Genomic DNA, 15,976 nt, shown 5'->3' with positions numbered 1-15,976 from the left:
TCATGGTTATTCTATACCAACTATCGCAGGAAACCGTTTCCACAGCCATTTGTCGCATGATCTGGTTCACCGACATAAAATCTCCGTCTAGCGTATTTTGTTCTTTCGATATTTAGAAAGTTTTAGAGACGATTGTTGTGTTTCCATCAGGCCTGTCATTGTTTGTTGTCCAACAGGTACCAGTCACTTGCATAAAAAAAAGATTGGATGCAAACATATTTACTGATACCCCGTGTGATACCGTTATGCAGTTACAGTTCTGGTTGAGATTGGTCTGTTCATCTCAAAGGAGGATCTTATTGCAAAAAACAACAACCATATGGCACTCCCATATATGTTACTCATGGCATACCGTCACAGACGAAGGTACGCACATAAACACACCAAGGTAAACACACACCCCTGTCACTCATGCATACTCATGCACACACACTGGTGAGTGTCATTACCTGGCCTCCGCCACCGTACAGCAGTAGCTGCCGCTCCTCCGTGAGCTCCTGCCCCCCCTCAGCTCCTCGCGGGACTTACGACGGTTGAAGTAGTCCGTAAGTTTCCCAAAACTCGCCATAGTCGCCGCCCCTCGGCACTGCCTTTGTTCGTTCTTCTTTAAAGACTGACAAATGGACAGCCTAGATGAAGGTCCAGAGATTCCAGTCAGACACGCCCTCAATGGGTGCGGCCACACCCCTCTGAGAGGCTGTGGTCTACCTGTCAGGTCTCCTCATACAGTTGTTAAGTCAGTATTCACGGCTGCATCCTCTTCCTCATCCTATCAGACGGAGAAGAAGAATACACAGCAGAAGTAGCCAAACACTCCCCTCTCTCTCTCTCTCTCTCTCTCTCTCTCTCTCTCTCTCTCTCTCTCTCTCTCTCTCTCTCTCTCTCTCTCTCTCTCTCTCTCTCTCTCTCTCTCTCTCTCTCTCTCTCTCTCTCTCTCTCTCTCTCTCTCTCTCTCTCCTGGCAGTGCTCCTGCGCTCAGTGCAGCGAACACACAAAATAGCAGCGTTTGTAACTGGCTTCCAATCGCCACAGCAGAAGAGAGTACCCCTGCTGTTAGCCTCCGCAGTGGAAATAGAGAGACGGAGAGAGAAAGGGATGGAGGGGGAGAGAGACGAATGGAGGGGGAGATAGAGAGAAATGGAGGAGAGAGAGATGTGTGTGCTGCTTTCAGTTGGGTACGGAGGTCTCTCTCTCTCTCTCTGTTTTTAGAGCGCCCAGAACTAGTGCAGCATCTATCTGCTGCCGTGTACACTCGCTCTCTCGCTCTGTGTGATCACGTAGAATTCCCATTTAGGTAACATATGGCCCCCTGCAGCAAAGATGCCTCTCCCCCAATTCTTACAGTTCTCTGCTTCGAAAGGCACCTCTGTGAATTTGGACCATGTGAATATCAGCACATTCTGTACATACATACTTAGAAATATGAATGGGTGAAAAATAGCAAATGAAGCCCAGTGGATATGGACACGTGATTGGGCCAGTGCATTCACTGCCAGTTTAATTTCATAACTACAGGAGTGTAGTATCTGAATGTCAACAAAAATATTTTTTACAATGTTGACCAAGCACTATGTAGCTCGTTGGTGGTTATAATTAAGGAATAAGGCCAGAGAGGGTGTGGTATATGGTCAATATACCACAGCTAAGGGCAGTTCTTACGCACAATGCAATGCGGAGTGCCTGTATGCAGCCCTTAGCCATGATACTGTATATTGGCAATATTCCACAAACTCCTGAGGTGCCTAATTGCTATTATAAACTGGTTAACAATGTAATTAAAGCTGTAAAAATAAATGTTTTGTCATACCTGTGGTATACTTAAGCAATAAGGACCGAGGAGGTTTGTTATATGGCCAATACACCACGGCTAAGGGCTGGCTTATGCACGACGCAACGCGGAGTGCCTGGACACAGACCTTAGCCGTGGTATATTGGCCATATGTCACAAACCCCCGAGGTGCCTTATTGCTATTATAAACTGGTTACCAGTGTAATTAAAGCAGTAAAAATAAATGTTTTGTCAAATGGTCTGATATACCATGGTTGTCAGCCAATCAGAATTCAGGGCTCGAACCACCCAGTTTATAATGCATAATAATACTAAATACAGTAGGTCTTATAATATAATAATAATATATGCCATTTAGCAGACGCTTTTATCCAAAGCGACTTACAGTCATGTGTGCATACCTACGATAACAACATTAGACCATTAGACCATAACAACATTAGACCATCATGACCATTGACCATAACAGCATTACCATTCTAACAACATTAGATAAACAACATTAGATCCAACATTAGACCATTAGACCATAACAACATTAGACCATAACAACATTAGACCATTAGACCATAACAGACCATTAGACCATAACAACATAGACAATCATAACAACATTAGATCATAATCAAACATTAGATCATAACAATTAGACCATTAGACCATTTAGACCATAACAACATTAGACCATAACAACATTAGACCATAACAACATTAGACCATTACATTAGATCATAACAACATTAGACCATTAGACCATAACAACATTAGACAATTAGATCATAACAACATTAGATCGTAACAACATTAGATCATAACATTAGCATTAGACCATTTAGATCATAACAGCATTAGACCATTAGACCATAACACCATTAGACCATACAACATTAGACCATAACAACATTAGACCATAACAACATTAGACCATAACAACATTAGACCATAACAACATTAGATCATAACATACATTAGACCATTAGACCATAACAACATTAGACCATTTAGACCATAACAACATTAGACCATCCATAACAACATTAGACCATTAACATAACACATTAGACCATAACAACATTAGACCATAACAACATTAGACCATAACAACATTAGACCATTAGACCATAACAACATTAGACCATTAGACCATAACAACATTAGACCATAACAACATTAGACCATTAGACCATAACATTAGACCATTAGACCATAACCATTAGAACATAGACCATTAACCATAACAACATTAGACCATTAGACCATTAGATCATAATAACATTAGACCATAACAACATTAGACCATTAGACCATAACAACATTAGAACATAACAACATTAGAACATAACAACATTAGACCATAACAACATTAGACCATTAGAACATTAGACCATTAGACCATAACAACATTAGACCATTAGACCATAACAACATTAGACCATAACAACATTAGACATAACAACATTAGACCATAACAATAGACCATTAGACCATTTAGACAACATTAGACCATAAATAACATTAGACCATTAAACTTAGATTAGACATAACAACATTAGACCATAACAACATTAGACCATAACAACATTAGACCATTAGATCATAAAACATTAGACCATTAGACCATAACAATTAGACCATTAGACCATTAGACCATAAGAACATAACAACATTAGACCATTAGACCATAACAACATTAGACCATTAGACCATAACAACATTAGACCATTAGACCATTTAGACCATAACATTAACATTAGACCATAACAAAATGTTTTGCATTAGACCATTTAGACCATTTAGACCATTAGACCATAACAACATTAGACCATTAGACCAAACATTAGACCATAAAACATAACAACATTAGACCATTAGACCATTAGATCATAACAACATTAGACCATAAGAACATTAGACCATTAGACCATAACAACATTAGACCATTAACAACATTAGACCATAACAACATTAGACCATAACAACATTAGACCATAACAATATTAGACCATTAGACCATAACAACATTAGACCATTAGACCATAACAACATTAGACCATAACAACATTAGACCATAACAACATTAGACCATAACAACATTAGACCATAACAACATTAGACCATAACAACATTAGATCATAACAACATTAGACCATAACAACATTAGACCATTAGACCATAACAACATTAGACCATTAGACCATAACAACATTAGACCATTAGACCATAACAACATTAGACCATAACAACATTAGACCATTAGACCATAACAACATTAGACCATAACAACATTAGACCATTAGATCATAACAACATTAGACCATAACAACATTAGACCATTAGACCATAACAACATTAGACCATTAGACCATAACAACATTAGACCATTAGATCATAAAAGCATTAGACCATAACATTAGACCATTAGATCTTAGACCATAACAACATTAGACCATAACAACATTAGACCATTAGACCATAGACATAACATTAGACCATTAGACCATAACAACATTAGACCATAGACAAACATTAGACCATAACAACATTAGACCATAACAACATTAGACCATAACAACATTAGACCATTAGACCATAACAACATTAGACCATTAGACCATAACAACATTAGACCATTAGACCATAACAACATTAGACCATAACAACATTAGACCATATGTAACTCAGTGGTCATTATAATGCCTTATGATGCTGATTCGTCTTTATGTGGCTCTGTGGTGGCAAAGATCCTCCACATATCCTCACATTCTATCTTAAAAAGACCTCTACTTACAGTCTTACCTCTTAATCCCTAACACAATACTGTATCCACATGGATTAGGATTATCCACATGATACCGTCAAATGTGGATGAAACGAGGGATCCAACAGTGACGGTTCTGGTGAAATCACCCCCATTTTCTATGGAATGATGTTTTAAGGCTCATGTATGTTCTCCGTGCTGTTTCCACAAGGTTGAAAATAACACTCTCTCCTTTAAAGCAAATAGACAGAGAGAATACCAGCAGACATATGGAAAATAGTTTACAATGATTCTTCCTCTTATATGTGTGTTTTTTTTTTTAGTGCTTCGCTGTGTTTGCCGTGTTGATGTGGTATTAGTGTGATTGCACTACGCAGCTTTCACAATCTAATAGGACAGTGGAACTGGATCTAACCAATAATTCAACCATCTTCCCGCTTCTTTAAATAGAAGCGGGAATGTGTGAATGTGGTCGTTTTGAAAGAGTTTTCCATTGTGAGTGAATGGAAATGTAATTGAAGGGAAGCTCCATTCTTCATTATAGTACTTCAGTGGAGATAGAGAGATGGAGGGAGAGAAGGATGGAGGGGGAGAGACAGAGAGATGGAGGAGAGAGAGTGGGTGCTGTGTTCAGTTGGGTACGGAGGTTTCTCTCTCTCTCGCTCTGTTTTTAGAGCGCCCAGAACTAGTGCAGCATCTATTTGCTGCCATGTACTCTCCCTTCCTTCCTCCCTCCCTCCCACCCTCTCTCTTTCTCTCTCACACACACACACACACACACACACACACACACACACACACACACACACACACACACACACACACACACACACACACACACACACACACACACACACACACACACACACACACACACACACACACACACACACACACACACACACACACACACACACACACGAGTGGACCTGCCTGATTTCCAGTCTTACCTAACTCCCCATGTCTGGAGGATCTCTATAAAAACTCTAAAAACATCCCATCAATAATGGAAAGAAGCAAAGAGGGTCTGCCAGAATCACTAAGTGAAGCCCCAGCATTCATCTTTGAGGAGCGTGAACTCTTTAAAAAATCCATTCATAAGAGAGGAGGGGAGAGGCTTTACAGTCTGAGGAGCAGATACACTCTGTGTTTATTGATTGCATTCTAACCCTTTCCCCTCTCATCTTCTCTTCTCTTTTTCCCCCAATAAGAGCGTATAGAAATACGTGGCCGGCGCGCCATGATTGGGAGTCAGTAATGAGAGTTGAGAGACATTTATTGAAAGTGTTCCGTTTGTGAAATAATGATGAAATGTTATGATTAAGTCTGATTGACAAACACATTTTCCCGTGTATTGAAGGATAGGGAAATTGCCTTGTACATTGTGGAACCAATTTATTGGTTGTAATCGTCAATTTGGTAATGGTATGGTCCTGGCTAGGGCCAAGTGCATACCTGTTTGACGTCCCTATGGTGTATTCACTATTCAGACACTGTTGCAAAATGTTTTGCACTGTAGCAAAAGGTTTCGTAACGGCAACCGTTTACTCCAAGTGGGAAATGTTTTGCCACGAAAACATGAGTTTCTTTTGGACAACTTCAGGTAGGTCCCTCCTAACTGACCTAAGACAGGGAATTTTAACGAGGACTAAATATCAGGAATTGTGAACAACTGAGTTTTTTCATGATATCCAATTGGTAGTTACAGTGTTGTCCCATCGCTGCAACTCCTGCCATGCATTCTCTGAAACACGACCCTGCCAATCCACACTGCTTCTTGACAAACTGCTCGCTTAACCAGGAAGCCGGGCCGCACCAATGTGTCGGAGGAAACACTGTACAACTGGCGATTGAAATCTCAGACTTCCGAGTTCAGTGTGTTCAAGACAACAAGGAACTCTGAAAAAAACTAGCTCAGACTGGGAAAAAATAGTTTTGAACGGTCATCCAACTCAGAATTCCAACTGGGGAACTCTGACCTGAATATCACTGACATCATGATTTTACCTCATATTTCTCAGGTGTTCTCAGGTGTCTTGAAAGCATCATGAAAGTCATGTTAACCTTGCCAGCTCTTATCTGTGTGAAGCTGGATCCAGTGCTCCCGTCTGAATGACAACCAAATATCGATCCAGGTTGGACGTGACGGCAGAGATGAGGCGTGTCGATACATTATGTATCTTATCTCACCACCACTAATGAGATGGGTGTGCTTGGTGCATGTCGCGGCGGAGCTTCATCTCTGCTGTCACATCCAACCTGGATCGATATTTGGTTTAGGTTAAGGTCAGAGTCATTTGCAATTGACTGTCTTAGCCCCACATTCAAAGTATGTGATGGTGAGTTGAGAAGACAATCAGAAATACTGTTAGAATGTTTTTTTCAATAGCCCCAAATAAAAAAGTTAACATTGGCTGTCATTGGCTGTCGCGAGAATGTTCAAATAACAAAATGGGGTCGTGGGCCAAAACAGTTTCACATTAATTATTTTGGATTTGTCTCCATGAAAACTGTTTTTACCCCGTAATATAAGGAGACACGAACTGTTAGGTAGTTACACTGCATTTCTGACATCTCTATCCAAAACACTGTCCTACAGCTAGATTAAGGATTCTTACAGGGTTCAAGTTCTATATAGAATTGAATTATTAATGCTTAATATATGATATAATGACAACTTACACAGCCACAAATGCAAGGACGGCAAAGTTATGTTTTACGTCACAGAGATTTTGGACAAAATCAAGACACCAACCATGATAAAGGCTTAAACATAGGTTCTAAATCAACTTGTGAATTGTATTGAATATAGCTATGATCACCCCCCTTATATCATGAAAGCAATTGGCCATTTATTATCAATAACTTATGAAGAGCTGTAACAAGTTGTCCCGTGCAGGAACTCCTCACTGGTACCCTAGTTTATAGAAAGACCCATATGTATTTGCTCAATCATTATTTATTATACCATAGAACCCTTTACCTCAAAGTAACCTGCAATTATAATGCATGATGATATGATCGAAATACAGTGTTACCAGGATATTGTCAGTGTGAGTATGCATGTGAAACATGTGAACCCCACTGCCTTGCTCCCAGCAGTATAGCCTATTGATCAGCAGGTCTGGTCTGTGAGAACACAATGCTCGGTAGACCTGGGGAGAGGAAAGCAGAGCGCTGCATGTATTAATCTAGCCTGACGTCAGCAAACAGGACCCTGGGGAGAGATCACAGCCCTCAGCCAACAGCAGACTTGAAGCCAATCACCCAGGGCCAGGTAAATCATTACAGAGAGAAAGAGCGAGCGAGGGAGCGAGAGAGCGAGCGAGAGAAGCAACGGCACAGAAAGACTGATTAAGTGAAAGAGAATAAATTGTGGTGAGAAACAAAGATGGGAAGTCAATCAGTGGCGGTCGGTGCCGTTTCATATTTTTTTATGTGCTTGGCCTTATTTCTATTACACCATATTGGATGACTGTCATTCATATTCCATTCACCCAGTTCAATGTAACAGCGATAGGTTTAGACTACTACATGACACTCACATTTCTCCTACACCCAGCATGAGGTGGCTACAACCTAGCCTACGAATGAATGTTTATAACGTAGTGTACTGTACATGTCGAGAGACAAATTGGAGTAATGAAGGTGACAGACAGTGACACATTCCATAATGCCTTGCACACTCTTGCCTGCATCTAGCTGATCTCGGGTGTAATCATTAATCCAAACGTCTCCGTTTAGCAACTAAAACAAGAGTTGTCTATCCCAGTTTTGTTCCGTTTGCTTCCGTTTAAGAAATGTTTTTCAACAGAAATCGACGGAATGAATACATCACCTGCACACAGAGTTCACTTTCAAAGCAGCCACAAACAAACAGTATGATCACTTTGCTCCTTGTATAATTCCTTTTTTTGCGTCTACACTTTTCCCTTTGCTTGTGAACTTCAGTGCACAACACAACAGCTGTCTGTAACCAGGGGAAAAAATATTACCATAACTGCTAAACACAGCCTGCATCGTTATCAACATATTAGCTAACGTCATAATCAACATAGCTATCAGAACTAACGCGTTAGTAAACCCGCAGTATAGTGTACAGCAAGTAGTTTAGCAGTTAAACCAAAAGCTTACATTGCCATGGAAGCATTCTGGTGTTGGATAGCCTTAGTTAGCTAGCTAACATGAATAGCATTCCAGTATGTTATTTTTTTTTTTAATTTGACCTTTATTTTACTAGGCAAGTCAGTTAAGAACAAATTCTTATTTTCAATGACGGCCTAGGAACAGTGGGTTAACTGCCTGTTCAGGGGCAGAACGACAGATTTTGTACCTTGTCAGCTCGGGGATTTGAACTTGCAACCTTTCAGTTACTCATCCAATGCTCTAACCACTAGGCTACCCTGCCGCCCCTTAAGACAGGTGTTTGAGTAGGCTAAATTAGCAAGCTTCATTAGCTAGCTAAGTAAGTGAGAGTTTAAAAAAATGAAGTTGTTCAAACCTGTTCAGCTATTGTCTCTCTCTCTCTTTGAAGCAACTAGTCACCACATGTTACGCACTGCAGTACTAGCTAGCTGTAGCTTATGCTTTCACTACTATATTTATTCTCTGGACGTCCTCCGGAAGTTGTAATAATTACTGTGCAAGTCTATGGAAGTTGGTGAGAACCATGAGCCTCCTTGGTTTTTATTGAAGTCAATGTAACCAGAGGTGGATGGAAAAAACTGTCCTCCAGCTACACCATGGTGGTACCCCAGAAAGTGCTGTTGAGGCTACTGTAGACATTCATTGTAAAACAGTGTGTTTTAATCAGTTATTTGGTGACGTGAATATACATGAGCTGAAATCAAAGATCACAGAAATGTTAGCACAAAAAAAGTATTTAACTTAAATGTTGTGCACAAATTTGCTTACATCCCTGTTAGTGAGCATTTCTCCTTTGCCAAGATAATCCATCCACCTGACAGGTGTGGCATATCAAGAAGCTGATTCAACAGCATGATCTGTACACAGGTGCTCCTTGTGCTGGGGACAATAAAAGACCACTCGAAAATGTGCAGATGTCTCCAGTTTTGAGGGAGCATGCAATTGGCATGCTGACTCCAGGAATGTCCACCAGAGCGGTTGCCAGAGAATTGAATGTTCATTTCTCCACCATATGTTGCAGCCAACGTCGTTTTAGAGAATTTGGCAGTACGTCCAACCAGCCTCACATGGTGTTGTGGGGGCGAGCGGCTTGCTCATGTCAACGTTGTGAACAGAGTGCCACATGGTGGCAGTGGGGTTATGGTATGGGCAGGCATAAGCTACAGACAATGAACACAATTGCATTTGTGTTCATTGTCCGTAGTAATTTGAATGCACACAAATACCGTGACAACATCCTGAGGCCGATAATGAGGAACATATCTGTATTCCCAGTCATGTGAAATCCATAGATTAGGGCCTAATCTATATTAAGTATAGTTTTAATCTATATTAAGTATAGTTTTATCTAAAATCAATAACTGTTTGCATATTTTTTTCTTCAGAATTCACTGAGTAGATTGGTCCTCCCATCCTCCTCTGAGGAGCCTCCATTGAAGTCAATGTCTGTGTGTGTGTGTGTGTGTGTGTGTGTGTGTGTGTGTGTGTGTGTGTGTGTGTGTGCGTGCGTGCGTGCGTGCGTGCGTGCGTGCGTGCGTGCGTGTGTGTATATGTTTGTTTGTGAAAAAGTAGTATATTTGCAATGGATGAGGGAGACAGTGTGTTTAATGCAAAGTACACTGAATAAGAGAGTCTCCCAGTCTAGCATTTTAGGGAATGAATCACAAAAATGGTTTCATAGGCCAAGCTGGCAACAGGGAGAGTTGGGCTGGAACTATCAAGTTAGATGCAGTTTGTCTTCAGACTGCAATTAGGGATGAGTTGGCAGCAGACCATACTCCATCCCCTACATAATGTATATCCTTTGTCATTGCACAAGTACAGTGAAATGCCTTTCTTGCAAGCTCTAAATCAATGAAGTAATCAATAACAATATAATACTAAAAACCAAATAAGGTAGAAAAAAACACACAAGAAATGAAAATAAGAAAACACGAGAAAGTAAGTAAACATAATATACACACACACACACACACACACACACACACACACACACACACACACACACACACACACACACACACACACACACACACACACACACACACACACACACACACACACACACACACACACACACACACACACACACACACACACACACACACACACACGCAGGGTCAGTCAGTTCCAGTACCATATTTATAATGTGCAGGGACACTGGAGTGATAATGTTACATAATAGGGGAGGACCATCCCTCTCAGTGAATTTCATTTTTTTTAAACGTATCCTTTTTAGAAAAAACTATACTGAATATATTCACGTCACCAAATAATTGATTAACCTGTTACTCCTACCCCCTACTTTTTCGAACATTCTGTTAAAAATCGCGCAACATTTCAGCACCCTGCTACTCATGCCAGGAATATAGTATATGCATATGATTTGTATGTGTGGATAGAAAACACTCAGACGTTTATAAAACTGGTTAAATCACGGCTGTGACTATAACAGAACGTGTGTTTCATCGAAAAGTGCAGGAAAATCTGATCACTGAAAATGGAAAAATATATCCATGCGCCACTTCAACCGATTGATAAAGGTGAACCACATTAAATGGGGCCGAGGTTGCAATTACCTACAGCTTCCACACGATGTCAACAGTCTTGTCATTTGCCTAGGCTTTGTTTCTTGGTCAAACGAACAAGAGACAGCCCATTTCTTCAGGTCTCCGACCGGATATTTTGGTTGAGATTTACCCGGACATTATTTCCAGATGTACAGATATAGAATATACATCGCCTCGTGATCAATTTGATCGCTTATTAACGTTTACTAATACCTAAAGTTGCATTACAAAAGTATTTCGAAGTGTTTTGTGAAAGTTTATCGTCGACTTTTTTAATAATAAAAAATGACGTTACGTTATAAAACGCTATTTTTTACGTTGATCACACAGTCTACATAGATCGATATCTAGGCTATATATGGACCGATTTAATCGAGAAAAAAAAAGACCCAATAGTGTTTATGGGACATCTAGGAGTGCCAACAAAGAAGATGGTCAAAGGTAATGAATGTTTTATATTTTATTTGTGCGTTTTGTGTAGTGCCGACTATGCTAATTATTTTGTTTACGTCCCCTGCGGGTCTTTTGGGGTGTTACATGCTATCAGATAATAGCTTCTCATGCTCATGCAGACTTGTTGCCTGGATTCACAACGAGAGTAGCTATAATTCATTACCCTGCATGTGTATTTTAATGAACGTTTGAGTTTTAACGAGTGCTATTAGCATTTAGCGTAGCGCATTTGCATTTCCAGATGTCTAGATGGGACGCCTGCGTGTCAGGTAGGAGCAAGAGGTTAAAAGACACTGTTTTTCAATGAAGGTCTAGCTAGTTTCCATCCTCCTCTGGGTACACTGACTTCAATGCAAAACCTAGGAGGCTCATGGTTGTCACCCCTTTCCATAGACTTACACAGTAATTATGACAACTTCCGGAGGACGTCGTCTAAAGTCTTAGAGCTCTTGCAGCATGAACTGGCATGTTGTTCACCCAATCAAAGGACGAGATAATTAATTTAGTACTACAAGCATAAGCTAAAGCTAGCTAGAGCTGCAGTGCATTAAATGTGGTAAGTAGTTGACTCAGAGAGAGAAAGACAGTAGTTTAACAGTTTTGAACTAATTTATTTAATCAAAAATGGAGAAGCAATAGAGAGAGAGAGATTTTGATCATAGTATTTTTTTCACTATCACTTACTTAACTAGAGAGTGCAGCTAACTAGTTTAGCCTACTCAAACACCCGGCTTAAACAGAGAGGGGTGATATGTTAGCTAGCTGGCTATGGCTATCGAACATTGGAACGCTTCCAAATTAAGGTAAGCTTTTGAGGCCTGTCGGTGTAACTGCTAAACTGCTTGCTGCTGACTGTACACTGTATGGCATGAGTGTAGTAGGTTTACTAACATGTTAGTTCGAGTAGCTATGTTGACTATGGCGTAAATATGGTAACAACAATGTATGTTGTGTGTAGTGGTTAGCGGTTCTGATTATGTTAGCGTTTTTTCCCCGCCTGGTCACAGATAGGGCTGTGGCGGTCATGACGTTTATTCAGCCGGTGATTGTCAAGCAAATTACTGCCGGTAATTAACATGAACATGTTTAGCGTCTCCTGGCTTCCACACATAGCCTACAAGCCCCTGATGCAGACCTTTGGATCATCTACATTTTAAACAGTCTAATAAATCCATTCAATATAGCCTACACCATCACAATAAATCCAGGATTTATTTTAGACAGGTCTAAAGAAAGATTATATGAAGAAAATGTAGTTTATTTCAGAATAACAGAATAGCATACTCAAGTGTCCTTATTTACATTTACATTTAAGTCATTTAGCAGACGCTCTTATCCAGAGCGACTTACATGTTAGGCACTGATATGACTATGCCATATGGCTGTGGACTACACTAGTTAATTTAGCAAGTTGGACTACACTAGTTAATTAAGCAGACAAGACTTGCTTATAATTTGGTGGCATTCTTTTTTTAAATGATCTTATAGTATGAAGAATACAATTGTACATAACTGAATAATATAAAATATATTTTCAAACGATTTCCAAGGAAGTGTTGTTAATAAAGAAAAATGTCCTCCCATATGCTTAATTTAGAGTCATTTATGCAACTTTAATTGTGATACAAACATTGGGCTATATGTTTAGCTTTTTAATACATTTTAAGGCTGCATGATGCGACTCTAATGATGATTTGCAAAAAGTCAGATGAAAGGCATGAGCTCTGATTAGTTTATTGTGCAGGCTGCACACACTTCACCAGTCTCTCATTCACAATTTGACAAGCACTTGTTAATATTCTCACTAGGCCTCGAATTTCCCGGTGGCATCCCCCTTGTGTAGCTGTAATGCCCCCTAAAAAAATCCATGCCTTTTGCAGCCAAAGTGAATGTTGTAACCTTGGGCTGAATATAATAATTAGAATTCCCTTCTCCCGGCTGCCATGCTCCAAAGCACCTCTCACTCACATGGCTCTCTTAGATATCTAAATTCTTATTAGCCAATGCCTGTCATGTATTCAGGTCCTTCTCACAGGCATCTCAGCTACGAAGCATGCTACAAGTGAAGACAGACACATCGGGGATGCAACTCCCGCTTGTAAATAAATATTCCAAACCTACTCTGGGACAGTTGTGGGACGCGATAGAGCCCAAATTAATACAACCACCCGTATCAACAAAAACATTGTCAAATCAATGAGGCTGATGCAACCGATCAGAACGCTTAGCTTAAAATATGAATAAACTATAAGGCTATTTCTTCACATTATAAGCGCAGCGATGCACACACGGCAATAGGCTATACGTATACGTGTGAACGTTCCAAGATGCAATCAATTAGCAGGAAAATACTGCTCTCAAAAGTGACCACAAATGCGATTATGCATGTAACGCTTTATTATATAGGTGCATTTTTATGGTGAAAATGACCTTCCCCAAACCTGAAACTCGCGTGCCGCCTATGTATGCCAGTTAGGCTCTACACTGGTTGTAAAGCGGATTCATTGCTTCGTTTTAAGAACAGCCTTAGTGACAGACAGCTGATGTGTTGTGCAATGACGTCCACAAGCGAAGGGAAAAGGTGAGAAGAAGAGAGCGCATAGATGCGAGAAGTAAATATACAACGATCAAAGGGATCATGCTGTTAGTATGTGGCTGCTATGAGAGTCAACTGTGTTTGATCAAGGGTGTATTCATTCTGTTGAAAAACGTTTCTTAAATGGAAGCAGATGGAACGAAACAGGGATAAACATACCTTCATTTCTCTAATAGTAACTCTAATTTTCAACTGTTGGACTAATAATTACACCCCCAATTTTGTGATATCCAATTGGTAGTTACAGTCTTGTCTCATCGCTGCAACTCCCGTACAGACTCGGGAGAGGCGAAGGTCGAGAGCCGTGCTTCCTCCGAAACACAACCCAACCAAGCCGTACTGCTTCTTGACACATTGCCCACTTAACCCGGAAGCCAGCCGCACCAATGAGTCAGAGGAAACACCATACACCTGGCAACAGTGTCAGCGTGGACTGCGCCCAGACCGTCACATGAGTCGCTAGTGCGCGATGGGACAAGGACATCCCTGCTGACCAAACCCTCCCCTAACCCGGACGACGCTGGGCCAATTGTGCACCGCACCTTGGGTCTCCCGGTCGCGGCCGGCTCTGACAGAGCCTGGACACCCCCACTGATGCATATAGGGACCTTTGAGATGCCTGGATTCTTCTTAACCTCTTGCTCCTACCTGACACGCAGGCGTCCCATCTAGACATCTGGAAATGCAAATGCGCTACGCTAAATGCTAATAGTACTAGTTAAAACTCAAACGTTCATTAAAATACACATGCAGGGTATTGAATTAAAGCTACACTCGTTGTGAATCCAGGCAACAAGTCAGATTTTTAAAATGCTTTTCGGCAAAAGCATGAGAAGCTATTATCTGATAGCATGTAACACCCCAAAAGACCCGCAGGGGACGTAACCAAATAATTAGCATAGTCGTCGCTACACAAACCGCACAAATAAAATATAAAACATTCATTACCTTTGACCATCTTCATTGTTGGCACTCCTAGATGTCCCATAATCACTATTGGGTCTTTTTTTTCGATTAAATCGGTCCATATATAGCCTAGATATCGATCTATGAAGACTGTGTGATAAACGGAAAAAAATAGCGTCTTATAACGTAACGTCATTTTTCAAATTAAAAAAGTCGACGATAAACTTTCACAAAACACTTCGAAATACTTTTGTAATGCAACTTTAGGTATTAGTACACGTTAATAAGCGACCAATTTGATCACGAGGCGATGTATATTCTTGAGCTGTCCGTCTGGAAATAATGTCCGGGTAAATTTCAACCAAAATATCCGGTCGGAGACCGGAAGAAATGGCTTGTCTCTTCTTCGTTTGACCAAGAAACAAAGCCTAGGCAAATGACAAGACTGTTGACATCGTGTGGAAGCTGTAGGTATTGCAACCTCAGCCCCATTTATTGTGGTTCGCCTTTATCAATGGGTTGAAGTGGCGGATGGATATATATTTCCATTTTCAGTGGTCAGATTTTCCTGCGCTTTTCGATGAAACGCACGTTCTGTTATAGTCACAGCCGTGATTTAACCAGCTTTATAAATGTCTGAGTGTTTTCTATCCACACATACTAATCATATGCATATACTATATTCCTGGCATGAGCAGCAGGGCGCTGAAATGTTGCGCGATTTTTAACAGAATGTTTGAAAAAGTAGGGGGTAGGAG

General features: G+C 40.4%; 1 protein-coding gene across 5 annotated transcripts in view; it reads right to left on the bottom strand.

The window, feature by feature from the left end:
- Positions 1–15,976, bottom strand: part of LOC124048371 (ankyrin repeat and fibronectin type-III domain-containing protein 1) — a 287,118-nt gene that overhangs the window by 255,466 nt on the left and 15,676 nt on the right. For 3 of the 5 annotated variants that reach the window (XM_046369082.1, XM_046369084.1, XM_046369085.1), the window contains exon 1: positions 450–829. The exons of the other annotated variants lie outside the window; for them this stretch is intronic. In XM_046369082.1, coding sequence (XP_046225038.1) covers positions 450–568 — 119 coding nt within the window. In that variant the 5' untranslated portion in view covers positions 569–829. Of the gene's footprint in view, positions 1–449; positions 830–15,976 lie in introns of those variants that run through there. 5 annotated transcript variants of the gene reach the window in all.

Source organism: Oncorhynchus gorbuscha, linkage group LG11 (assembly GCF_021184085.1).
Source record: "Oncorhynchus gorbuscha isolate QuinsamMale2020 ecotype Even-year linkage group LG11, OgorEven_v1.0, whole genome shotgun sequence".
NCBI classification, from domain to species: domain Eukaryota; kingdom Metazoa; phylum Chordata; class Actinopteri; order Salmoniformes; family Salmonidae; genus Oncorhynchus; species Oncorhynchus gorbuscha.
The sequence above is the reverse complement of the archived record's forward strand: the minus strand, read 5'-3'. Positions and strand labels throughout refer to the sequence as shown.